Source organism: Sinocyclocheilus grahami, unplaced genomic scaffold (assembly GCF_001515645.1).
Source record: "Sinocyclocheilus grahami isolate Dianchi unplaced genomic scaffold, SAMN03320097.WGS_v1.1 scaffold707.1, whole genome shotgun sequence".
Classification (NCBI taxonomy): domain Eukaryota; kingdom Metazoa; phylum Chordata; class Actinopteri; order Cypriniformes; family Cyprinidae; genus Sinocyclocheilus; species Sinocyclocheilus grahami.
The window spans coordinates 1493780-1519888 of record NW_015505886.1 but is presented as its reverse complement, the minus strand read 5'-3'; the positions used below and the strand labels follow the sequence as shown (position 1 = coordinate 1519888).

Genomic DNA, 26109 nt, shown 5'->3' with positions numbered 1-26109 from the left:
TCCTTTGAAATGATTCGTTTATTGAGTTGGTTTTACACAGATTTTGTTTTGTGGTACAAAACACTGCTGGTTAGCGAGATATATCCACTTAACAACAACCAAAGCAGCTGAATACACAACCAAAGCTTTACAACACAACCACACGACCGCAATGCACCATCTCTCTGTTATTTTGCTCTTCCAGTTGTCTTGCAGTGTTTGTTTGTGTCTAGACACACGCTCACACATGCACATTTGTATGACTGCTATTAAATGAAATGGCTTCACCACCAATAAATAGAGTATAAAAATGCAATTGTAATAATTTTATTATCAAAAACTTCAACAAAAATCATAAAAGATAGCAAAGGCACTGAACGAAAAATACCTTAGCAGTCTTTGTTTCTCAAACTGATACCAAACCCCCAAAAAAGATTATGGCATTGACCAACAAAAGTAATTAATTAGAATAAAATAATGCATAAATAACATAATAATACTACCATTTCAGTACTGTCAATAAACAATATCCAGTCAAGTTTTCCTCTATGCTGATTCTGGCTAATATGCACCAGGTATTTCCAGTTTGACTGAAAGCAAGTTTGATTTTGATTCGCAATGGCCGCCTCTGTTAATCTCACTTGCGATGGCACTATGGTTAGCGATGGCACATTTGGGTGGATGCTCAACTTCGTCCTAAAGTATTAAGACAAATAAGGTTGATAGTGAATATCGTGACACCAAATATTGGGTCAGATCTGTGAGGCGGCTTTTGACATTTCTGACACAAATGACCCTGATGAAAATGCAGTAGTTGTGACTGATAGACTGTTTATGCGAATGCTAGACATTAGCATTAGCACTGAATGTCTGCACTTGAAAACCTGTAGAGAGCATGAGAGATCGTTGATTATACACACAACGTTCTTCTGTAAGGTAAATCAATAATAATATTTTGGAGAATCAAAAACAGAAGCGCAATAACATAAAAATACTAACATAGTATAATTTGATCACTGAATCCAGTTGACAATACAATGCAATACAGAAATGCAGTATGATACGATACACATTAGGTGTGTCTATAATATCTACCCAGGACCTCCTTTGAACAAAATACCTCCCATGATCAGTTTCTGTTGAAATGTTTGGTGCAAAAATTTTTTTTATTAATGCTAATAGCCAATTAGCTAACTTAGAATCTCTGACATTTCTACCATAAGTGCCTTCTTTGGTACAAAATACTTCCCTTATCCTTTCATCTACTTTCTTCATCTCACTATTTCTACACTTACTCTAGTCTTTCTTCACACGCAGCAAAATAAAAAGCTACGTCATCCTTTCCAGTGAATAATTCAATGTGTCCCTCTTACTGGAAAAGTGTCCTCCATCCATAAATACTTTCATGAACATAAACACCTTGTTAAAACCTCTCCTTCTACTACAGCTACTTCACACTTACCTTTTAAAAACATTTAGACATCAGCCTTAAAACTAAAATTGCACTTGAAATTCTGCAGGTAGACAACAAACAAAGGACTAAAGATTCTGAAACAATAAAGCTTCTGTCCCATTAAACCTACAACACAGGGAAGCTCTCTGGGTCATGGTGTTAAGATCTAGTCCAAACATGCCTCTAAAGAGCCTTTGGAATTTGCTGCTTCATCACTGCTTTGAAACACTGCTTTTTTTTTTTAGCTCTAACGGGAGTGTTTTGGACATCAAAGTTCAACAGAGAACCTATTCTTAGAGCTGAGGAATTATAATCCCTAAGCATCAACAGATAAACACCAGGAGAGACAATGTTCCTACAGTCAAACAAGCTTGTCTCTGCCTGAACATTCTTTGGAGCTGAGATTGTGTCTGACATTTCTACCTTGAGTTAAACTTTGTTAAGGTGAAGGTGTCCAGAACTCTTAACAGTCACCTAACCCAATCAAAAAACCACAAGAGTACCATTCCAGAGAAACACATGGTGCACACACACATGTTCCTGTCAGGACTCAATCAAAAACAACCAATCCAGCATGCTGGAACCTTGAATTACCCAGTGGTTTCTGAAAATAAACTTCCTTTCAAGGTGATCATGGACTGACTATACTTCTTCTTGAACAATGCACTGTAAAGCACTGGCCTCTCGTCAGTAGTGGGGCAAACTTAACCTTGAAATCTCTGTAGGGTAGGCTTTGTGCTCAGAGTTCCTGGGGCTCTTCTAAGCATTCAATACAAACTCTAAAATAAAATAATAAAATAAAAATAATAAAACGCTGTTCATCTGATGACAGCTTCCTCTGGCATCTCTCTCCACCTTAAGGAAATGACATACATAATTTAATATGAATTAAAAAAGTTTAAACAAACAAACAAAGAGGCACTTCTATAATTCCATAGGTATGATTCGACTCATAGGATCAATACGAGTTTGATCGTTACATATGCAGTTTAAATGACATAGCACAATAACCAAGAAAGTAAAATAACAATTATATATGTCAGTTCCAAACAAGGACAACGAGAGATTTCAGTTTCTTATTCTTCCAGTACTGCCAGACCACACCAGTTTTGTATCACTAAATCTACAAAAAATATTAATAAATAATACACAACAACAGTTCATTTGGAGCAAGACCCTGGTTCTTTTTTGGAAGTAAAAATCACAAACGACGATGTGCTCTGTGAGAGTTTTAAGGTGCTTGATAAACTCAAGTTGGCTCTTATTTTTGTTTCATCAAGGCTGCCGTTACATGATGCCTTACTGTGATACTAACTCACCTTATACTTAATATGTAAACATTTAATTGTATTTCTTGCCTGTAGGGGGAGAAATGTCCCAGAGTACCAACTTAAATGTTACTTACTTCAAAACCTTAAATCCCCCTAGGCTGTAGTTCCCCAAGTTGTATTTGATACAAATTTTAACTGTGTACAAGACTGGGTTGGGTAAAGGTAAAGTAGGATAGGGTAAGATTAGGGTTAAGGGTTAGGAGTTAAGGTTAAGGTTTGGTTGTGTACAACCTCCAATATCATCCTATTGAAAAAGGACTCACATTCATAGAATCCCAGTTTTGCACTGGTCGTCAACAACATGCCAAACAAACACCTTCCACTTGCTCCACCTTCTTTCTTTCTAGGCCCCTCTCTACTGGCCCCCATCCCTATGACAGGTTGTTGCTGATGTCCAGAGCTTGTTGGTACACCTGAGTCATATCATCAAGATCTCCTAGTAGAGAGAAGCTGCTGTTATCCCCCGGAGAGCCCTGCGTTCGTCGGCTGAATTTCCCACTATGTAGGGGAGGAGCTGCCTGGAGACCTTTAAAGTTGGCCAGCTGGAGAAGGTTTTCTGCAGACGCACAGCTTCTGATGTTGGGGCGGGCTCTGGGTGGGGGCCAGTCAGTGCCGCTGAAGGAACTGTTGGTGATGGTGTCGCTATCCTCCCTTACAATACTAGATGGGCGACTCTGACTGCGGGATAAACCGGAATCGCCAGGTGCTGGTTCCCCAAGGACACTCAAAGGAGGAGCGCTGCTGTATGTAGAATACTTCCCGTTGTGCTTCAAGATCCCCTTTCTACCAACCGCTCGCTTTGGTGGTGAGCTGGCGGCGAGAGGTGTAATATTGCCACCTAGCAGGTCAGAGGACTCGCTGCGCTCTGGGGAAGAATAGTACCCAGATTCCCGTTGTTGGTTGTTTTTTAGGATTCCCTTCTTCGTAAGGATAGAGACCGCCTTGGTAGGAGAGTTGCCTGTTAGCCCCTGCTCCTCCTCGCCCTCTTCACCTTCAGGCCCAGATTCTTTCTCTGGGGTTCCCAAACTGGATTCTATTTCTTCCAGACTTGGAGAGAGTTGCTCTTCAGAGGACCTTGTCTTCAGGATGCCCTTTGGTCTCTTGAGGCCCAGGCTGTCCTCTCCATTACAGTGGGACACACTGACATCATTTTCTTTCTTGGACTTTTTGGGCCGTTGACGGACAAGCAGGAATGGCTCAGACCGGATGGCTTTAGTGGGTCGAGGTTCGGTCCGGTTCTGCCAGTCAATGAGACGAGCCAGCATGGGCGAGCCAGCATCCCTTTGTGATTCACAGTCACACACACTGGTCTTCCAACCCCAGTTTACCCACCAGTGATTGGCAATGTCTTCCACCGTGGCTCGCCGCTCAGGGTTGACCATCAGCATCCAGCGAATAAGACCACGAGCATCTAAACAAAAGACCAAACAAGCTTTTTGTTTATCATGATCAAGAGACAATTTTGCCTGCATATACCAGTACACATTTTTATATACAAAAGGCATTCTGAACTTTGTCTAAAAGAGTTTGTGCAAGACCAGTACCTGATGACTGGGATGGTTCTCGATATTCTCCACTGCTGATTTGTCGAATTAGATTTTTGTGGTCCCCTCCATCGAATGGCATGCTACCATAGACCAGCGAATACAGCAACACCCCCAGAGCCCAGCTGTCCACCTGCAAATCATGGATGGCATTGATGTCAGCTGACTCTAAAAGAACATTGAGTTACTGCTACCTGTTAAATCAATGACACTTAAGATATCCTGTCATATGGAGGGGGGATAGAAATCACATGACCAGACTGGGATGTTTAGTGCTGGCTGTGCTTTTATGCAACAATCTATTGATGGCATGACTTTTTGGAGTCTCCAGCAAGCAGAAACGGCCTCAGAGGGTACAGTCTCCCTCTCTTGTTGGTTTCAGGCTGTTTTTCAGCTTCAACTCTATATGCAATCAGTCTATTCTGAGACGTTCTATTACACAACATACCACCTTAAGCAGTCAGTTATGTAAGTCCTGTGAAGGGTGGGTTGAAAGGGCAAGGTATGTAGGCCAAAAATCTCATGATCTCCACAGCAGGCTGGATGGTTTTTCCAGGTTCATGAGTTGTCAGTTCACAGGAAATCACTTATAGACCAAAGTAATTGTTTTGCTCAAGGCGGCCGCCAGGGTGAGATGAAATGGAGACTTTCATTGTTTTCATTGGTTGCAAGGTTTGGCTTTTTCTCAAAAGGGTTTGACCATTTTGATTACATCCTCTACATTGTAGTGCTTTCTGTACCCTTGAGGAAAACTGCAGCAAATTATGGCACACTAAAGTCAATAAGGCACACTAAACTACTTCTATTTTGAAACGCCCTGAGCTATACACCACAAGAGAGGCACATGTAAAGCTCTAAAGAACCTTTCAACTCTGAAAGAGGTTTCACATGTATAAACAGAGATACTTGGAGAAAGAAACTCCAGCTGCTCCCCATGTTCAGTTAGGGAAGCACAAGGCGTGTTTTTGCCTGTTCCTAGTGGTCTGTAGAAGGATAATCCCATCAAAGAGCAGAATAAAACTTCACTAACCACACAGACTGTCTCTGATAAATCACAGCCGCTCACAGTGGATTTCACACACCAGCATAATGAAACTGTGGGGTGTTTCATTTACGATGATGCAAACCTCAAGGGTTTATGTCTGTGCATCACGTCATGTAGGCCTGTAGTAAACCATTCCAGCATGTTTTTATGACCCTGGAAAGAAGTTCAACATAAAGAGCAGCTTATAGAGCCTTCTTTATCTGAGCATGCCTTACCTCTGGACCACAGTACGGTCTGCCATTGACGATCTCTGGGGATGCGTACAGTGGACTACCACAGAAGGTCTGGAGGAGCTTGTCTTTATGATACAGGTTGGACAGACCAAAATCAGCAATCTGAAGGAACGACAGATACGTCAGTGTTTGGTTTAGAGGAATAATGTGAAACAAAAAGTTTATTTTCCTGGTTAACTTTTCCTGAGTATGTATTTGTTTTTAGAAGGAGTGATTTTTCCAATGTCCTGCTCGTTCTGCTCATATTTCATGAATGAAGCCCACCTTTTCTTAATTTTTAAGTAAAATACTTGCATTTAAATACTACTGAGGTGGAGAAAATCTATTGGAATCAGTACAGAATCTTTTCCATGTACTATTTTGTGGGACGCACTTATCCTAATGTTGTACACTATATAGGATGTGAACTAGGACGTAGCCACAGTTTCAGAAGCATTCTCACCTTTATGTTACAGTTTTCATCCAGTAGCACATTTTCCAGTTTCAGGTCCCGGTGAACAACACCATTCTGTAAAGAAAGAGTCCGAATGCACTTCAGAGAACTGAGGTATTACTGTCATAGCCAACAGAATCATTATTAACCACTGACATCTGTTCCACAAACACTCTCTGTAATTCCAGTTCTGTTCAGACACCAGTTTTTGATTGGAACATGATTGCGCAGTTAGTTCTCTTTTTTCCTTTAAAGTAACAAACAGCATTCGGGTTACAGCATGCCCGGAAACCCAGCCACAAGGGGTTTAGGATCTGAGAGGGTTCGTTACAGATGTCTGATGACCATGAAAGATGCATGTGTTCAGCATGCACAGCGTTTAGCAGATGGGACTATAAATCAACAGTTTAACAGGCTGCTTTCTTATGTCGTCTGGCCGACCCCACCCAAAAATCCCCCCCCGCATTGTGGTTGCCCATGGCGATGATGACTCATCACCCTCCCCTCTAGTGTCTGGAAGCTCCTCTGCCCTGAGATATGACATCATGTCATCTTCAGCTGCAAACCAACCCACCCAGTGCAGGCCCACAGGGACCATGATTGATTCCAAGCAGTGCATCATGGGGAAATGGGACTGTCTTATCTGAAACTCTGGCTATGTTTCAAAACCTAGTCATCTGCCTAATTAGACAGCATTTTGATGTTGTTCAATAAGGCACGGAGGTATGGGAATGCAATCCCATAATGCATTGCAACAAGCTCAGAGACAGTAAATCCTACCAAAAATGGTGGACAAAACAAAAGACATGTCAATTATAAATATAGAGTGAATTCAAGCTAATTGGGACAGTTTTTGCCATTGAGATGACTGGGAAAAATGTCCCAGTTATCCTGAATTAGAGTTTGAAACTCTTGAAAAGACTTGAAAACAGTACAATAGTAAGAAACTGGAAAGCCCTTTTACACAGGCACAAGACTTCAAGGAAATTTACAAATGGGTGCTTTATTACTCCATCGACAGTTCTGCTAAACGTTGAAATGTGTGACCCATGATGCAAAGCTGTTTCACATCAGTTGTCTGTTCCAAGATTCCTCCCAATCTGACAAGAGCCAAAGATAATAGACTCGCACTGCATGGCCTGATTTCATCGAATAACTGCATTTGCAGCTCTGCGGGAAACCCTAATGAAACACGAGGCTCTCTCTGAGAAGAGAATGGGATTGAGAAAGAGAAAGGAGAGAGATAAGAATGGTGCATACCTTGTGGCAGTAGTGCACAGCAGAGACGATCTGCCTGAAGAAGTGTCGGGTTTCTCTCTCAGTCAGGCGTCTGCGTTCGCTGATGTATTCATAGAGTTCACCTTTACTGGCGTATTCCATGACGATCACTATCTTGTCCTTATTTTCAAACACTACAGAATAAAACAATATCATGAAAATCTGATCAGTTGATTTATAATTTGTATGTTTATTCATAATGTTTCATACATATATGTTTGTTCAAAATGTTTATTTAATGATTTGTATACCAGATTGGAATCAGTATAAAAATGCTAGTTTTATTTCAGTTTTGAGTTTTTGAGCAATACAATTCACAATAAAGCTGTTATATTGTCCAGTACTTTTATCCTTTACTTCCTATTAAGCAATTCCACAAGTAGGTGAAAGTACAGTAAGTATCTATATCAGTAATGGGCAAACTTGGCCCTTCCAGGCCACTTTCCTGCAGAGATTTGATCCAACCCTGATAAAACTCACCTGCCTGTAGCTTTCTAGTAGTCTTGAAGACAATGATTAGCTGGTTCAGGTGTGTTTGATTAGAGTTCGAGCTAAACTCTGAAGGGAAGTGACCTGGAAGGGCCAAGTTTGCCCACCCCTTATCTATATAGAAGTTAAAGGGGTCATATGATGCGATTTCAGATTTTCCTTTCTCTTTGGAGTGTTACAAGCTGTTTGTGAATAGATAAGATCCCTAAAGTTGCACAGAATAAAGTCTCAAACCCAAATAGATATTCTTTTATAAAAGTTAAGACTCGTCCACACCCTCTTAAAACGCCTCGTTCAAACACGCCCCCCACATATCTACGTCACGATGTGGGAAGATTTGCATAACGCCGCCCAAATGTTCACGCAAAGAAAGACGGTGTAACTTTATTGTTGCTGCCACCTCCGCCGCCATGTTGTGAAGATAAAATCTACGCGTTTCAGAAAGGCGGGGCATAGAGGAGAAACAATAATGTACAGTATGTGGAAACAATGTGTTTTTTGTAACTTTAAACCACATAAACACATTTCATTACACCAAATACACAAAAAAATATATTTTTAGCAACATCATATGACCCCTTTAAGAAAAAATCTAGATAAAGTTGTAGACCTCAGTAATTGACCAATTGGATAACGTGACCCATGTCTAGTTTACACAGACCAAGGCTTCTACAGGGAGGCATCTAGTCAAAAATAAACATGTACGGTGGCGCCTTGTTTCTTCAGAATGCAACCGACAATGAAAAAGTACAAGTACAAAACTACTGGATGCATAAAAATGAAAACACTTTGTTTTGTAATGGCCAGTCCAGAAAGTTCAGCGGGTCACAGCAGAATCCGTTAACGACCGGGAGAAGCCAAAAAATCCAGAGGAACAAACACAGCAAATTACAGTCTGACGCAGGAGAAAGTGGCTGTTTCTGCAAAACCCCAAAAATCCTCATACGCATCACCCCACCCAAGCATTTGGCGCTGCCGCCGGCTCCTGTCACACGTCCAGAATCGGTCCTCATCTTTTTACAGAGTCTCTCCTGTCCGCCATCGCTTTCCACAGAACAGCAGGGAATGCAAGCGCAAGGCCTTCTGGGATTGTGCAAATACAGTTTAAAGAGGGAGGGGTAACAGAGTTAACATAACACAGATTTACTGTGTCAAAGAGAGTAAATTATTCTTCTCACAGTAATGCTAAATATCGGAGCTCAGCCATAAATTCGACCATAAAATCAATATGCAGCCTGTAGGAAAGGAAAATCCCAAATGAGATCATCTCAATTGTTTCTCATAGATCACGATGAGCTCAAATGCAACTAAAAGGAGACTTTGCCCAAGTGTCCTGCTTCTCAGATGTTTCTCCTGAAAAAAAGTCCTCAAATGTCTCAAACTGAGATCTCAATATGAGCTTGAAGATTTCTCATCCAATTTTATAGCTTTATTTTTTTAGCACATGTCAACAATTGTCTCATTTGTGTGGAATTTTAAGACAAACAGTTGAGAAACTTTTGATACTTGTGACTCTAAATATTGTGAGCAATCAGAGAGCTAACTTTGAGTAATAAAAATGCTCCTCTGGGAAAGTTCACGCAGCTAAACTGCTACGCAAGCAATTCACATTCATTCCTCTATCTGAAAATGTCCACGACCAGCCCAAACCCATAAACATAATTTAAAACCACACAAAATTAAAAGAGAAAGACACTCTGACACTGGAGCAATGAAAGACAAAGCCAGACACGAGAAGGGAAAAAAGAGAGTCTCCAAAGACTCATTAAGAGCTGGTAACTCCAGAGACTCATTTAAAGAGGTGTTCTCCCCTCTTTGAGTCGGGCCAACTACAACACAGAACAAAAATGAACACGGCAACTCTTTAAAAATAAACTGCCCTATAAACCCAGACGGACTTTGAGTCGAAAAAAGTCGATTCAGCGTGCCGAGAGCTCGCCAGGCCCACCGTGGCACAGATTCAGCAGAAGAAACCAGACGGCAGCAAAAATGTCTTTAGAAATCATCAACATAGAGTTTCACTGGAGATCTTAACCATTGAAACACATGCTGGTCAGGAGTGGGGAAAGTCACATTTACATTGTGGCTGATCCAGTTTAATTTGAATATTATTTCATGAATAAAACATAAAGCTTTTACTGTCTTTCACAACATAACTCTATTAATAATTAATGAAAGATGATTAATTATTCACTAGAATTGTATGTTTTATTTATTGCCGAGTTTGAAAATATGGATATATGGATAGATAGATAGATAGATAGATAGATAGATAGATAGATAGATAGATAGATAGATACCTTCATATATAGAGATGATATGTGGGTGGCGAAGGGATGACATGATCTCAATTTCTCGTCGAATGTGAACCATATCCTGTTCATCTTTAATCTTCTCCTTCCTGATAGACTTGATGGCAACCTGAAGAGAAGAGAGAGATTAAGTTTCAATCTTTCCTGTGTCAAAAGATAATAAAAATGGTATGATTATCTTAGTAACTTCATGCCACTTTTTTGACAGGAAACAACTCAAGTTAGCTTAGAACTCGCATTGCCAGAAAAACACCGATAGCTAACCACTTAGCCATGGCTCTGATAAAAACATTCTATTTCTGAATGTCAGAAAAACACCTGAGTAGATTCTTCAGACAGAGAGGTGTAATCATCCTATCACACACACGCACACAGAATTATCCCATAAACACACATCACGGCTGAGCATATTTTCAGCCTTGTGCGGTGTAATTTTCCTGATGTTTTTTTTGGGGGGGGGGGGAATGAGGGTGCAGGGTTTGGAAGCGGAATGAAAGCTCTCTCATGTGTTTATTCGGCTCTGTGGGCCCTGAGGACACTGCACTGATGTCTCTATATGATCACATGACCTGAACAGGCTCCAATATGTATGGAACCCCATTTCAGCCACTGAATAAAAAAATAATAATTGCATTTATTTAATTATAATATAATTAATATTATGAATTAATTATAATACATTTTTCCTTGCAATTGTGAGTTTACGCTGCAATTCTGACTTTTTTCGCCATTGCAGGTTACATGATGTAATTTTGACATCGTAATTCTTTTTTCCCCAGAATTTTGAGAGATATACTCGCAATTATGAGTTACAAAATCATAATTGACTGGATATGAACTTGCAATTGCGAGAAAAATATCAGATATACAAGAAAAAAGGCAGAATTTTGAAATATAAACTCACAATTGCAAGAAAAAAAATGTCAGAATTGTGACGTAAACTTGCAATTGCGAGAAAAATTTCAGAATTGTGAGATAAAGTAACAATTACCTCTTTTTCATTTTTAACTTAATTTCTAAGAATTGCAAGTTTATATCTCGCAATTCTGAATATATAGCACAACCGTGACTTTATATCATGCAATTCTAACTTTATAATTCGTAATTGCGAGTTTATATCATCCAATTCTGAGAAAAAAAGTTTTCATCACTCACATTAATAAAATTCATGGAAATAATTGAACAATACCCTTTTGTATTGTTTAAAAATAAATCAAATAAAATGTTAAAAAAAATAAAGGCCATGATGTTCCACACTCAGTTCCTCTGGAGTTTTAGAACTTTAGAACGAACATTCTAGAACTGGAGGAAATGTGATGTGGGCAAAGAGGAGATGCCCTGTTGGCTGTGATGTCATGGGGAGGAAAGAGGAAATTATATCTGGGTAGTGATTTCCTGTCTATTTCTGTCCTATCGCACACTCCCAGGCGTGTGCTACACGTCCATTTAAAGAACAACTGGAACAATGAGTGAGCTGATGACAAAGCTTAGATGGAAAAGAGGAAGCCCTTTGTCAATTCCTTTTGTTTTGTGATGTCATACCCACAATGACGGTCCCTATAACATGTCTATCCACTCCTCCATTCTCAGAACAGCCCGTGTCTTCTCATTAATGGTGAGCGAGCAGGCGGACTACCGTGTTTCTTGGAGAAACCAAAACCACATGTTTCTGAGGAGCTGAAGGTAAATCACTGACTATATCCATAAAAGGAAAGCCCTAGCGGAATGCTTCAAAACTGATTATGTGGAATAAAAAGACATAAACAAATCCAGAAACCAGGACCAGTTCTCTAAAAGAAGAATGGGCAAACCCAGCACTTTATTGGAAAGCCATCAGCGAGTGTTTTCCATGAGCTCATGAAGTTATGTGCAGCTGAAGGTATTCACCTCCCACCAGGTCCGCTGGAGACAGCAGGAATACTAATGCTGCAGTTTGTTCAAACACAGCAGGAGCAAGAGTTTAAAATAATCTCCAGGAAGAGAAAAAATCACAGCGTTCCCACAGAGGTAGTAACAGGATTCTGACCAGCGGAACTTTTTATTTGTTTATCCGTCTGCGAGCCAAATGAACAGAATACAGCATCAATAAAAGTGCAGACGAGTTTTTGTATTTCATTAATGGTGTTTGCAAAGAGAGGGATTTGAACAAGTATTATACTTTGTCATGTAACATGATTGAAACCTCAAAACTTGTGTAGCGGTATGCTACTTTTTAATTAAATAAAATTTAAAAAATTTTTAGCATGTAGCAATCTCCTCAGGCAACATAGCAACCATTCCGGACACCCTAACAACCACCCAAATACCCTAGCAACCTCTTAGCAGCCGCCTCAAATGCTCTAACAATCACCCTGAATCCCCTAGCAACCACCCCGTAATCCAAACAACCACCCAACTAAATACCTAGCAACCACCCCAAATACCCTACCTACCATCTAGCAATCATCCCTTACATCCTAGCAACCACCTCAAACACCTTTGCAATTATGCTGAATTCCCTAGCAACCTCCCAAAACCCTAGTAACCACCTAGCAACCATCCAAACTGATAGCAACCTCCTAGCAACAACCTCAAATGCCCAAGCAATCACCCTGAATGCCCTAGCAACCACCCCAAAATGCCTTAACACAAAACTAGCCATTTTCCGTGAATATCCTTGAATCCACATAGCAATCAACGTAAATAGCCTAGCAACCACTTATCAACAACTTAAAAAACAATTTACTACAAACATGCTATCATCCCCCCAAAACCTTAGCAATCACCCTAGTAACCACCCAGCAACCCTAACACCCTAGCAACCACATAGCAATCAGCGTGAATACCCTAGCAACCACTTAACAACCACCCAAAACCCTAACAACCACCCAGGTAAATACCTAGCAACCACCTCAAATACCCTAGCTATTATCTAGCAATCACCCCTGCCACCCTAACATTCTAACAATCACCTCAAACACTTTGCAATTATGCTGAATGCCCTAGCAACTACCCCAAAACCCTGACAACCACACTAGTAACAACCCAGCAACCCTAGCGCCCTAGCAACCACCCTGAATGCCCTAGCAACCACCCCAAAACCCTAACAACCGCCTTAGTAATGACCTAGCAACCACCCAAACAGACTAGCAACCAGTTATCAACCACCCAAAACCCTAACAACCACCTTAGTAATGACCTAGCAACCACCCAAACACCCTAGCACCCACCCAAAACCCTGACAACCACACTAGTAACAACCCAGCAACCCTAGCGCCCTAGCAACCACCCTGAATGCCCTAGCAACCACCCCAAAACCCTAACAACCGCCTTAGTAATGACCTAGCAACCACCCAAACAGACTAGCAACCAGTTATCAACCACCCAAAACCCTAACAACCACCTTAGTAATGACCTAGCAACCACCCAAAACCCTAACAACCACCTTAGTAATGACCTAGCAACCACCCAAAACCCTAACAAACAGACTAGCAACCAGTTATCAACCACCCAAAACCCTAACAACCACCTTAGTAATGACCTAGCAACCACCCAAAACCCTAACAACCACCTGGCAATTTAGGTTGCAAAGGGGCGGAACATTTCTGGCAAATTTCCAGAATTTTTGGAAAGTTTACAGAAATATACACCTCTTTGAAACCCAACTAGCAATTACCCCAAAAGCACTAGCAACCATTCCAAACATCCTAGCAACCACCAACCAATCATCCAACATTCTAACACCACACAAAAACACTGCATAACATTCCAGCAACCACCAACAATGCATCTGATAGCATATTTGCTAATTCTTCTCATGAAATAAACTGTTCTGCCAGCTGAAGCCACTAGATGTCGCCACGCCCTTCGGAAAACATCTGAAAGCAAATTATGAACAAGAGATCTGTTTAGTTTACCTTTGATGACCGAGACTCAGATATGAGCGTCTAACTGACCCTGGATCAGAATTTAAAAGCCACTACAATCTATCAGACTGTTTTGGCCCCCATACAGGATATTAATTCTCCACAACGTTTTCATTTCCTGCTCAAGATGGCCTTTCAAGTGTCCGTCTGCTTTCGCACTGTTACAGTGACCTTTTCACACACAGACAAACACACACTCAGACGGACATGTGACCCATTCATCACACACTGTGGAAGGAATGCTGACCGTTATGTGGACATCCGATCTTGTTTGTACATTGATTCAGATACCCACAAATGCAATGCAAACCCGAGCTCATACGTGCGAGAGCTCACACACTCATGCTATCTGTCTGTCTGCTCAGGTCAATATGGTGAATCTGAGGCTGGTAAAGCCATAAAGAAGAATATGTTACGCAATGTCTTTGGTTATCTGTGCCTTAGGGGTAGAGGTCAAGAATATGCCGTTCTGGATTGTTGCTTATATCAACAGTCAGAACATTCTGTTTGTCTGTGTACATGATAACAAACAGTAAAGCTTTATTAAGTTATTCAGTTTGTTTGTTTAGCAAGGGACATCACCTAGAGGAACTACACTAAATATGATATGAGTTGAACATAATGACACAAAGGAATATTAAATTTTTCTGCGAGAGAGGCGGCGCATAGAGGACCAACAATAATGTACAGTATTTTAAAAATAATGTGTTTTTTGAACATTAAAGCATGTCAACATATTCTGTTACACCTAATACACAAAATAATGATCTTTAAAAAAGCATCATATGACCCCTTTAAGACTCTGTGATGACTAATGTTTCATTATCAGTGGTTTCTACGTCTGTTATACTTATGTATGTTTGTATACATCTGTGCTGTAACTCTTTACAGACAGCGTGTCCGGCCGGTTAACAGTTTTTCTGACTAATTCCTGCTAAGCACACTAAACTCATGCCAAAAAAACAACACCGCATGTCTCCCTGAGTGACTTTGTTTATGGCCCACAAACAGGCATGACAAATTATGTTTTATCATGCGTCGGAGTTTGAGGTAAATGAAAAAACATGTATGTGTTGTGTAGTATGTGCGCCGTTTTATTTTTAGGTCTGTTAGCGTGCACTCATACTTTCTTCAACAGCCTGCCAACACTCTGATGGCACTCTGTCCACCAATACACTTAGACATGTGTGTGTGTTTATATGGCTGTATGTGTTGTGAACTAGCCTGGATTGTAAATTATTAAACTAAAAGATGGCTATATATCTACTTACAGCCCATAACAACAGTGTTTCCATGGAAATATACATGACTAGAGGGCATTTCAACTGCTAGAATGGGTTGCAGATCTATTCTTGAGGTAAAAAACAAAGCTAAATGCTAATAACAAAACATAACTAACTATACAGTCGTTCATAGTTAGCTTATTCCTGTGTCTTTTGTCATCAAAAGCTGTACATCCAATCAAATTTTTGAACAAAGTTGGACACCACTGACTTTCAGAGAATGGACCAAAAACACTGAGACATTTTTAAGACTGACATGAGCAGGGTGCGAACTACGGGGGAGCTAGGGGGAGCTCGGCTCCCTTTAATAAGACATGGGCTCCCCTGAAAACGTGATTTGTGAAATTTTGGGGGGTCTCAAAAAATATTGACAATGTGTTATTTTGATGTGCAATTTCAGTTTTGTGTAATGTGATCATCGTGGATTATGTGTAAAATTGCAAAAATATAATTAATTCATGCATGACCGCGATTTAAACCTAATTCACTTCAATAAAGATAACTATACATGCTATTCTTGTCATGAGCATCAAGGTGTGGGGGCGCTGCGGTGCAAATTCCACTCATGTTTAGTACGTTAACTCAAAGATTCGTAGAAAAAATATAAATGTTGGACTCTGTGGTCGATTCTGTGTTAAGGTAAGGCATGTTATTCACAATTATGTGTTGTGGCTGGGTTGTTATAGGTCTGCGTGACTCTCGATGCCTTAGGCCTAATTGAACGGAGGAATTATGGCCATTGTTCATGTGAACTCAAAGAAAGCCTGATGCTTTGTATATAGACTATTTGTGGGTGGCTGTTTGTTGTTTCACCTATCAATTCGTGTCGATAAAGTATAATAGGGTAAATCCTGTATAGTGATTTATCCTATATAGTGCTTGCATAAAGCAATTAGTGCACACACTTGTAGCTGTTATGTATCTTTGTAAGTCATTGTAAGCCCCCTTTTGAGGCACGCGCAAGCACAAAAAAACAAGTGGGCTCCTCCAAAGTCCACGGTATAGTTCGAACACTGGACATGAGGATGAGTAAATTACCAAATTTACATTTTTGGTGGAACTTTAGCAGAATGGAAAGAATTCATTGCTCCTAGTAGCTGTTCTAGGTTCTGTGGTGACTGAGCCATTTAGAGGACAGCGTTAAACAACAACCATAGCCACGTGCCAAAGCGTGCCGAACGAATGCGGTATGTTTGATTAATGAACAAACGAACACTAAAGCCCTGCCTGACCTAAATCCCCACAGCAGAACTTAGCATCTAAGTCAGAGTTCATTAGCGACCCGAGGTTTCAGAACTCAAGTTCTCTAACACATTTGGCACTAGTCGCATTATTATTTACGGCGAGTGGTCAGCAGTGACCTTTGAACCCAACTGCAACAGAAACGGTCAATTGGTTGAAGAGTGATGCGTTTCATTGGGGGCTTTTAGAGCAACTTTACATGCGATTTAAAACATCTGCTCTTGCACAAGCGAACGCATGCGGCGCACACGCGTGGGGTGGAATTCCTATGAGATGGACCGAAATGAGCCAAACACAACAACAGATTTTATAGCAGAGCTGACACCCTAAACAACAAACTACAGCCGGCCCAAGATCCAGGCCAGTTCTATGTTCATTTATCAAATGATTCTTTGATTCAAAAGTTCAATCACTGGTATATATATCAATGTATCATGGCATTTCCATCTGATATTACTATGTACCACCACAGTATGTTTCAGCTAGAGGTTAATGCGGGAATTGAACCTGCAACCTTCTGGATAGCAGTTCAGATGTATAACCACTACATTAGATTGATTTATTTATCAGATGCTTGAAGCTCTCACCTCTCTTCCAGAATGGCGCTCGATGGCCTTCTTGACTTTGCCGTACGTTCCTCTCCCCAGGGTCCCCAGCAGCTCGTAGCGATGCTTGAGGTTGTGTTTGTGATGATGTTTCTTCACACCAGAGCTGCTGCGTTTGACCTCACCGGGGCCCTCAGGGACCTCCGCCACCACTGAAGGGCCCGGCGGGTCACCTGGTCTTTGTGTCTCCATCATGTGGGAGGATGATATTTTACACCTCCCTCTATGTTTAAATGTCTTGACTAAATGCTTTGAAATATTATTAATATAAGACCTAATTAATATAGCTAATTAGCATATACATAAATAAAAAACAATGCAAAGGTTTATTATGTTAACATATAAAGTAATTTATGATTGTCAATAATGACTCATATTTTAATGAGGTGTCTATCTATTCTACCTATAACCGGCTATGGTAGGCTATCGAAAGGAAAATAATAATCCCAGTCTAATTATGAACGATAAAACAGGGCTATGAACGGACTAAAAAGGCATATTATTAAAAAGAAACTAATGAACACGTGCCATGTGGTTTTATGGCACTTATAAACTGCTACAATGTATCATTCACAATTAGAACGACAATGTATCTATTGTGCACTATTCTATTATGACGCGTTCTATACCATTATGACGTAGCCTACTCCGTTATGACGTGTTCTCTTTCCCGTGGCGCGTTCGATCATGATTTCTCCGTTATTCCTTTGTTTCAATCTACCGCAGAAAATCTCAGGTGAGAAAGCAGCGACCACGCCGGCGTTCTGGACGTAAATCACCCTCATTCTGGCCGCGGATCCGCCGTGGTGTCAGTCAGCTCGGTTCTGGTGCCGGTGATCCGTGATATGAGGCTCGGTGCGCGGGGATCGGACGGAAGGATGTGCTGCGGTCTCGTGTCTGCTGTGGCCATGATTCGGTGTGTTCGGCCCGTCTCTCCTCCTGGTGTCCTGGTCTGTGATTCTTTCTCTCTGTCCTTCAGGCTGAGAAGCACTGAATAAAGACGAAGGGGGCGGAGTCACAGTGTGTGTATGTGTGTGTTTCAGACTCTCTCTCTGTGACTGATTTTTGCTGATTCTCTGATTCTGCTTTACTAGAGGGAAAACAGAAAGGTAAAGTGTCATTTTTATATTAATACCCACTATACTGAGACTTTATGCAGAGAATATCATACAGAATATAGAATAGATAAACTATATATATAGATATATTAATATTAAATACAAATATTTTAATAGTTGAAATGTATTTGAATTAAAATGCACATTAGATAGCTAGTAACACTTTCGTATTTATTATATTTATAAATTATTTTTATATTATATTTATATAATAATACAGGTTAATACTGTATAATTAATACTGGGGCATTAATTCTGATAGAAACATAAAATACTATACATGCAATTTTTTCCTTCTTTTTAATGAAAAATAAAATGATAAAAAGTTACAAAAAGATAAATTCCATACACATGTTAACTTTAATTTACCTATTCTTTATTTTCTTTATTATAATTAATGCCCAGTTAATGCCCTATTTACTTTAAGTTAAGCCAGTAATTTATTTTAAAATAAAAATGTATTTAAATAATTACAATATATAGATTTCTTCTTTATTTTTACTGTTTTATTTCTAATAAAATGTTTTCCAATCTCTTTTATTAAGTCAAGAAAAGCCTGTATTTATTTTAAAATAACTATTTATTTAGATAAAAACTATACACACATTTATTTTCATTTGGATTTTTGCCTCTTTATAACTCTGCATTTTTATTTCTCAGCATTTTTTTTTTAAATTATTTTATTCATTTAATTATTGGGGGGGGGGGGTGCTCCCCCTTTTATTAATTCTTTATTTTTTTTTATTATAATTCATGTCCAGTTAATGCCCCATTTACTTTAAGTTAAGCCAGTCCTTAATTCATTTTAAAATAAACATTTATTTAAATAATCAAAAGCAAAATATTTTAAGATTTTGTTTTTTAATTTTACCGTTTTATTTCTAATAAAATAATTTCCAATCACTTTAAGTCAAGCAAAACCTGTATTTATTTATTTTAAATAAATAAAAACTATAATTTTTAATTTTTGCCACTTTATTCCTCTGTATTTTTCACATTTTTATTTCTCAGCATTATGTATTTATTTACTTATTTATTGATTTTTTGGGAGTTCTTGCCTTTTTATATAAAACTGAATCAACATGCATGGAGCACTTGAGCTCTGATGCAAATTAATTTGCATAAGAACTGTTTTGCTCATTTGTTCAGCATGAAGTCAGATTCATTTGAATAAACATTCAAAGGTCCAAAAGCAAAGGTCTATTGTATTTAATGATTTAAAGCGGCAAAGATGCCTCCAGCTTTGTTCATGAGCCAAATGTTGCCACATGTCTTGGGTTATGGCCCTCATAAATAATCCAGTAAACTTTGACCAAGTTTAGCTGACCTGAAATAACCAAACTGAGATGTACAGATTAAATATTCCTGATGCAGTTGAGTTGTTCTCCTGACTGCAGAATGCATCGCCTGCAGCTCAGACGCAGTCAGACATGCCTGAAACCTCACCCTGCACATTCTGCCTCGGCCAATCAGCTTTGTTTTCTTTTGTTTGCTTCTGTTTGGATCCTGCATGGTGTAATTTAGCCACCGATTGGTGGAGGGGAAGTTTGAGTCAAACAGACTCCAGACTGAGCCGTTTGTCTTTATTTGATCTGGAGAGCACTGGGAATCTGGACGGTCCTGTGTTGTGGTGAGCGGTCGGGCAGCGGATTTCAGACTCCAGCAGTAACTGTGTGCATGTGTGTTGCTCCAAGATTTGCATCTCAGATGAAACTTGGCCTCAGATGCACCCTGGAATCAGGTATCATGAGAGACAAACTGCCCCCTAGCGGTGGAAATGCATGTGTAGGTCACAGTTATTCAGCTCAGCAGTGCCAAGAGCATCATGTGTCTTAATATATTGCAAACAAATTCAGATCATCCAAATGTTTGAATCAACAATTCTGATTCTTTGAATGTTTTAAATTCAAGCTTTTGTTTTTATGTCAGCCCATTTAAAAGCAAAATAATTCTCATAATGTATAGAATGTATTTGATAAAAATTCTACTAGATTCCCTCTCTAACCTGTATTGTGTGATTGACAGTACTGAAAAAAAATTATGTAAAAAAGATTTCAAACAAAAGGACTGCTGAATTATTTATATGCTAGCATTTCCTTGATCCTTACATTGCGTTTAATTTTTCTCCTAGACATCAAACAAAGATTTGTTTTAAGATGTTTCATTCAGGTATTTTCAGCCCCTCAGGCATCTGGCAGAGTTTTTGCCACAACTATTTCAAGTTCTGCACAGAAACATTCCCTACACTTAACAAATTAAAAACAGCAGGAACCACAAAGGACAAAGAAAGACGTGGGGTGTGTGTGTGAGAGAGAAAGTGATTGAGGTGACCAGAGAAACGCAGATAACAGAATGGTATATCACCAGCGTTTGATCATGGGTCACATGTGTCACATGACCGTTAAAACATTATTTTATCATAAAACAATTATTTTCCATTTTTTAAGTCTACTTTTGTGTAAAAATTTATTTAATCATAGCAGCCAATCAAATAATGAAAAAAAAGGAAAAAGAAATGATTAATAATGGTTGATATTACATTCAATGCAATTATTATCATTGCACAGTGGACGGGATTGCATTGAGGCATACAGAACCTACTATAGTATGCTTAAATTGTATACTGCACATTATGTCACATTTAGTAAATCTAGATAAATTTGCTAGATAAATTTAATCCCAACTAATCTGCATAATGTGCACAATATTTAAACTGTACACTGCAGATATAGTAGACAGTATGATAATACGCTGTTCCAAATGCAGCCAATTATGTAAAGATGCTTTGCTGCTCTCTAGTGTTGCATCTGGGTATTGTTATTTTGCACAAATTTTCACTTGTTCACTGTTAGCCAATCATGCAGAGGTCGCTAATGAGCTGCTGTTGATTAATGAGAACGCTTGATGAGTGTGAGCCACATCTGCAGCGAGGAAACGAATACATGGCTTCAGTTCAAGATAAAGTTGCTGTATTAAATATTGTGGGGAAATTCTACAGTCCCCACAACACACCTCTTGGTAACATCTGTTTTATGGTTTAAGGTCATGTGTTTTCATTTGAAGCAATTAAGAGCACAGTAAAATACTTTTTTGTGTGTTTGTTCAGATCACAGATTGATCAACAGAACTCAAGATGTACAAACCCACAAGGTTGAAAAGAAAGAAGTCTGGAGCCACGTCATTGCTGCTCTACAAGCCCAAGTGAAGGTCAAGAAACGCAGGCAGCATCTGAGATCTCACGATAACTGCTTTCTGGGCTCCGATGCAGTGGATGTTATCCAGGATTATCTGACCCAGAATAAGGTTCTTGGAGATGCCCAGGTCTCCAGAGCCATGGTGTCGAGGCTGTGCCAGGTGCTGTTGGACTGTAAGGTGTTTGAGGTGGTGGGAACCAAAGTTTTGGGGAAGACCAGTAAACCAGCAGGCTTCCAGGACAGCAGCAGCAGTCTCTACAGATTCCTAAAGATGGAGGATCCATGCCTGGATGTATTGGAAATGGCGCTTTTCCCTCCCAGTGAAGAGAGTTTGATGAACGTCACACCATGCAGGTGTTTCAGATCACTGTAGATGTTTTATGGTGTAGCATTCAATGATTTTATTCTAAATTTGAATTCTAATGATTTGAGTTATTGACCTTTTTAGGCAGGACATCCTGTTATTCTCTCATAGTACACCTGTGAAACCAGACCACGTGCTGGATCGTCTCATGGAGAAGCTGGACTTGACCGGACTTGTCGGTTCTCCTCCCACTGAATGTCTTCCTCCATCTGGTAAGAGCTTTGTTCAGATTCTGCTTCTGTTTGAGGTACAAAGGCTGTGTTTGTAATGTACCAACTATTTTTCATGTTGCATATTTAATTCAGTGAATGATGTAAATAAACTTTATATTGTAACTTTTATTTCTTATCTATCCATCTCATAATTATTATTCATAGTGTAACCTTATTTTTTTCTTAAAGGGGTCATATGATGTTGCTAAAAAGAACATTATTTGGTGTAATGAAATGTTAATGTACAACAAGCGCTACTCTACACTGCTCAAAACTCACGTTTGAATCATCAGTGGCAAATCCTTTAAAAGTGAAAACGTACTTTTCAGTCAGAACAGCTGGCATTGTAGTCTACTCTCCCAGGATCAGGAAACAGTCCTCCATAAAATGTGCTGCACACATCTGAATATTTGGGTTGAACTGTTCTGGAACAGTGTTGTAAATACAACTTAACCACTGATTTCTAGTCGTGTCCTCTTTTGGAAGACCAAACAAAGTTTCGCTTTCACAACGAAACAGCGTCTCCACAATATGGCGGCGGCGGCGGCAACGACAATACTACAGCGAGAATAAAAGTTACGCCGCCTTTCTTTGTGTGAACATTTGGGCGGCGTTATGCAAATCTTCCCACATCGTGACGTAGACATGTGGGGGCGTGTTAGAACGAGCCGTTTTAGGTAGGTGTGGCTGACTCTTAACTTTTATAAAGAATATCTCTTTGGATTTGAGACTTTAGTCTTTGCAACTTTACAGATCTTCTTTATGCACCAAGAGCTTGTAACACTTCAAAAAGAAAGGAAAAATTTAAATCGCATCATGTGACCCCTTTAAAGAGAATAAAATAATAATAGTTACAAATATTTAAATGCTTTTATGCCTACTATATTATAGACATGTGGTGTGTGTGTATATATATATATATATATATATATATGTATGTATATATTTAACATCAGTAGACCATTAGGTGCAACTTTTACAATATTATTATGAACTATCCTTCAGTGGTCAGAGTGGTGTGGCACGAGCAGACCGTACGGAAGCTGTCTCGGCTGATAGATCTCCCCATGCTGGAGGGAGTGCTGAACTGCGCAAAGATTGTTTCACCCCCCTCTTGTGGCAGTAATAGTGAGCCTGACCTTCTCTACACCAGCAACTACCTCGAACGAGAGGTTCTCAAGGCCTTCAAAGAATCACAGTGAGACATCTTCGTTTAAACTCAAGAAATCAAACCATGAGGCTCAGATAGACCTAATTCGCTTTCCTCCACCCAGAGCTGATGTTTGGCTGTCGGCAGCCATAGACCTGCTGGATTTCCTTCCGGATCAGCTTGTGGTGGAGGTGAGCAGAGAGTTGCCCAAGTTCTCCTGTGAGGAAGAGGATGGCCAGGGGATGGATGAATGTAAACTACTGCTGTTCCATGTGCTGGACAAACACTACGGACACATGGAGCACAAGCCTCTCCTCTGTGACAGCATAGCAGACGTCTACACTGAGATCATGGAACTCCTGAGTGAATAACGCTCCTCAAATGATTCATTCTTTCCAATAAACAACTATGCTTTGTGGCAATTTTTCCTCTGTTTACCTGTATATCTAGTGAATGGGAAGTTTGAACGAGCGTTGGAAGTCCTGCAGCTGACGCTGAAGCTGCTGTCTGCGTCTGCACGTGAGGAACTGCGCAGGCTGCTGGAGTTTATGGCCACAGCTGCAGATGCTGCAAACGTCCGGCTGCACAAAGAAGTAAGGAGTCATAATGCATGTGATGTGCTATTCATACATTTGTCAACTATTTACACTTGTTTTGGATTTTCAGATTGAAAATCGAATGGTTGTGAAGAAGACATTCACCAGAGCCATCATCCAGAGCAAGAGTCTGATGAAAGAAAAGACAGACCTGCTGATGCTCTTCATGCTCGACAACCACCAGGAGATCTTCAAGGTTTCTTTTATTTAATGAATTAAGACAGCACTGGTCAATAATGATGTAATACAGAAATAATTAATTGTGGCTGTTTTGCATCATACTTGCTTTTATTAGATTCCAGGTTCTCTTCACAAACTGGTCAGTGAGAAACTGGATGACATTGTGAAACACCGAGATCCTTCCAAAACTGGTATGATATTTACAGTGTTATTTTAGCATTAAATTAGCTTTTACGTTTTCAGTTTTAGTGTGTATGTGTGTGTATGTATGTGTATATATATAAAAATAATAATTACAGTTAGTAATTTTAGTCATGTATATTTATATATTATTGTGTGACCATTTAACTTTCATAATTTTAATTTGACAAGTGATTTGAAGTATTTGTTTTCTCTGAATATGTTAGATACCCCGTTTTGTCAGCGAGTGCCAAGAGACATGTACACAGAGACCATAAAGGACTCGACTAAAAATGAGCTGTACTCTCTCTTGAAAAGCATTGACGAAAACACCATATACTCCCTGAAAGAGAAGAAACGACTCCTGGCGCAGTTTTATAAGGGCCATCCAGACATCTTCATGCAGTATTTTGGGTCTAGACCATCTAGACTAAGCACATTAAACCTACTTGAAGTGTAAGTTCACTTTGTCCTGTACATGTACTGGTCCTTTTTTGAATGTTTGTATCCAAATAAATAAAAATAAACACATTAAAGTGTCAACTAAGAATGTAGTATGTGTATTTGAATAGCATAAATTTGTTATTCCACTACCTTAGAGGGATAGGCCTACAAGTACATTGCTTCATAAATAATACTAAAAATACTCGTATAGAAGTGGGAATGTTACACAGAAATGAGTTGTTATATATTCATATTATTCACCAAAACCGTGTTAAAACTTGAAATAAAGCAACATGTCAGATGTTAAGACAGAAATTGAGTTTTTTTTTGTTACTTGTAGTAGCCTATATATTATTTGTGATGTATTTTGTTTTGTACTGAGGTACTTATATTTATGTGTGTGTGTATGTATGTGTATATATATATAAAAATAATAATTACAGTTAGTAATTTTAGTCATGTATATTTATATATTATTGTGTGACCATTTAACTTTCATAATTTTAATTTGACAAGTGATTTGAAGTATTTGTTTTCTCTGAATATGTTAGATACCCCGTTTTGTCAGCGAGTGCCAAGAGACATGTACACAGAGACCATAAAGGACTCGACTAAAAATGAGCTGTACTCTCTCTTGAAAAGCATTGACGAAAACACCATATACTCCCTGAAAGAGAAGAAACGACTCCTGGCGCAGTTTTATAAGGGCCATCCAGACATCTTCATGCAGTATTTTGGGTCTAGACCGTCTAGACTAAGCACATTAAACCTACTTGAAGTGTAAGTTCACTTTGTCCTGTACATGTACTGGTCCTTTTTTGAATGTTTGTATCCAAATAAATAAAAAATAAACACATTAAAGTGTCAACTAAGAATGTAGTATGTGTATTTGAATAGCATAAATTTGTTATTCCACTACCTTAGAGGGATAGGCCTACAAGTACATTGCTTCATAAATAATACTAAAAATACTCGTATAGAAGTGGGAATGTTACACAGAAATGAGTTGTTATATATTCATATTATTCACCAAAACCGTGTTAAAACTTGAAATAAAGCAACATGTCAGATGTTAAGACAGAAATTGAGTTTTTTTTTGTTACTTGTAGTAGCCTATATATTATTTGTGATGTATTTTGTTTTGTACTGAGGTACTTATATTTATGTCGTAAGCATTTTTAACTTTATTACATTTGTTAAATGTCTGAGAGCAATTACAAACATCACCTTTTTGCTTTTCTTCTTGTTTAATGGCGAATAACTCCTTCAGGGAGCATTCTTTGTGCTTTTGTCGCGTCGTGCGCCTTTAATGCTGATGCGTCTCCAGAAGCCGCTGTGGCTCCGTCCATTCCTTACGCGTTTCAAACTCTGATTGGCTCTTGATTCCTTGACAGACAAACGCTTGTCCAATCAGCGTCCGATGGGTCGGGACACGTCACATAGAGCGGAGTGCGCTCCCGGCGCCTGTTCTCAGATCAGTTCATCGTGCGCACAGCGTCGTAGGTTCCCACAGTGAGTAGATTAACTTAACTGTTCCTG

The 26109-nt window shown here is 39.4% G+C and overlaps 2 protein-coding genes across 2 annotated transcripts; one reads left to right on the top strand and one right to left on the bottom strand.

Moving 5' to 3' along the window:
* On the bottom strand, positions 1-25845 carry LOC107560024 (NUAK family SNF1-like kinase 1). The gene is made up of 8 exons (XM_016244083.1): positions 25798-25845; positions 17115-18222; positions 10086-10206; positions 7279-7430; positions 6028-6093; positions 5568-5687; positions 4308-4440; positions 1-4174 (listed from the first exon to the last, which is right to left on the bottom strand). Exons 2-8 carry the CDS (start codon positions 17325-17327, stop codon positions 3135-3137), a joined length of 1845 nt encoding a protein of 614 aa, XP_016099569.1. The 5' UTR covers positions 17328-18222; positions 25798-25845; the 3' UTR covers positions 1-3134.
* On the top strand, positions 21112-24669 carry depdc7b (DEP domain containing 7, paralog b). The gene is made up of 9 exons (XM_016244084.1): positions 21112-21268; positions 21357-21798; positions 21893-22020; positions 23026-23218; positions 23295-23533; positions 23621-23763; positions 23837-23962; positions 24062-24137; positions 24354-24669. Exons 1-9 carry the CDS (start codon positions 21142-21144, stop codon positions 24584-24586), a joined length of 1707 nt encoding a protein of 568 aa, XP_016099570.1. The 5' UTR covers positions 21112-21141; the 3' UTR covers positions 24587-24669.
* Positions 25846-26109: the final 264 nt, after the last annotated feature.

What these genes read in the sequence shown, in the direction of transcription:
- depdc7b (XM_016244084.1), top strand. Translation starts at nt 21,142, where the DNA reads ATGAGAACGCTTGATGAGTGTGAGCCACATCTGCAGCGAGGAAACGAA. An exon ending in TGAGATCATGGAACTCCTGA is followed by an intron (nt 23,534 to 23,620) that starts GTGAATAACGCT and finishes CTGTATATCTAG; the next exon opens with TGAATGGGAAGTTTGAACGA. An exon ending in CCGAGATCCTTCCAAAACTG is followed by an intron (nt 24,138 to 24,353) that starts GTATGATATTTA and finishes TGAATATGTTAG; the next exon opens with ATACCCCGTTTTGTCAGCGA.
- LOC107560024 (XM_016244083.1), bottom strand. Translation starts at nt 17,327, where the DNA reads ATGATGGAGACACAAAGACCAGGTGACCCGCCGGGCCCTTCAGTGGTG. An exon ending in GACCGTACTGTGGTCCAGAG is followed by an intron (nt 4,441 to 5,567) that starts GTAAGGCATGCT and finishes CATGATTTGCAG; the next exon opens with GTGGACAGCTGGGCTCTGGG. An exon ending in AGAACCATCCCAGTCATCAG is followed by an intron (nt 4,175 to 4,307) that starts GTACTGGTCTTG and finishes TCTTTTGTTTAG; the next exon opens with ATGCTCGTGGTCTTATTCGC.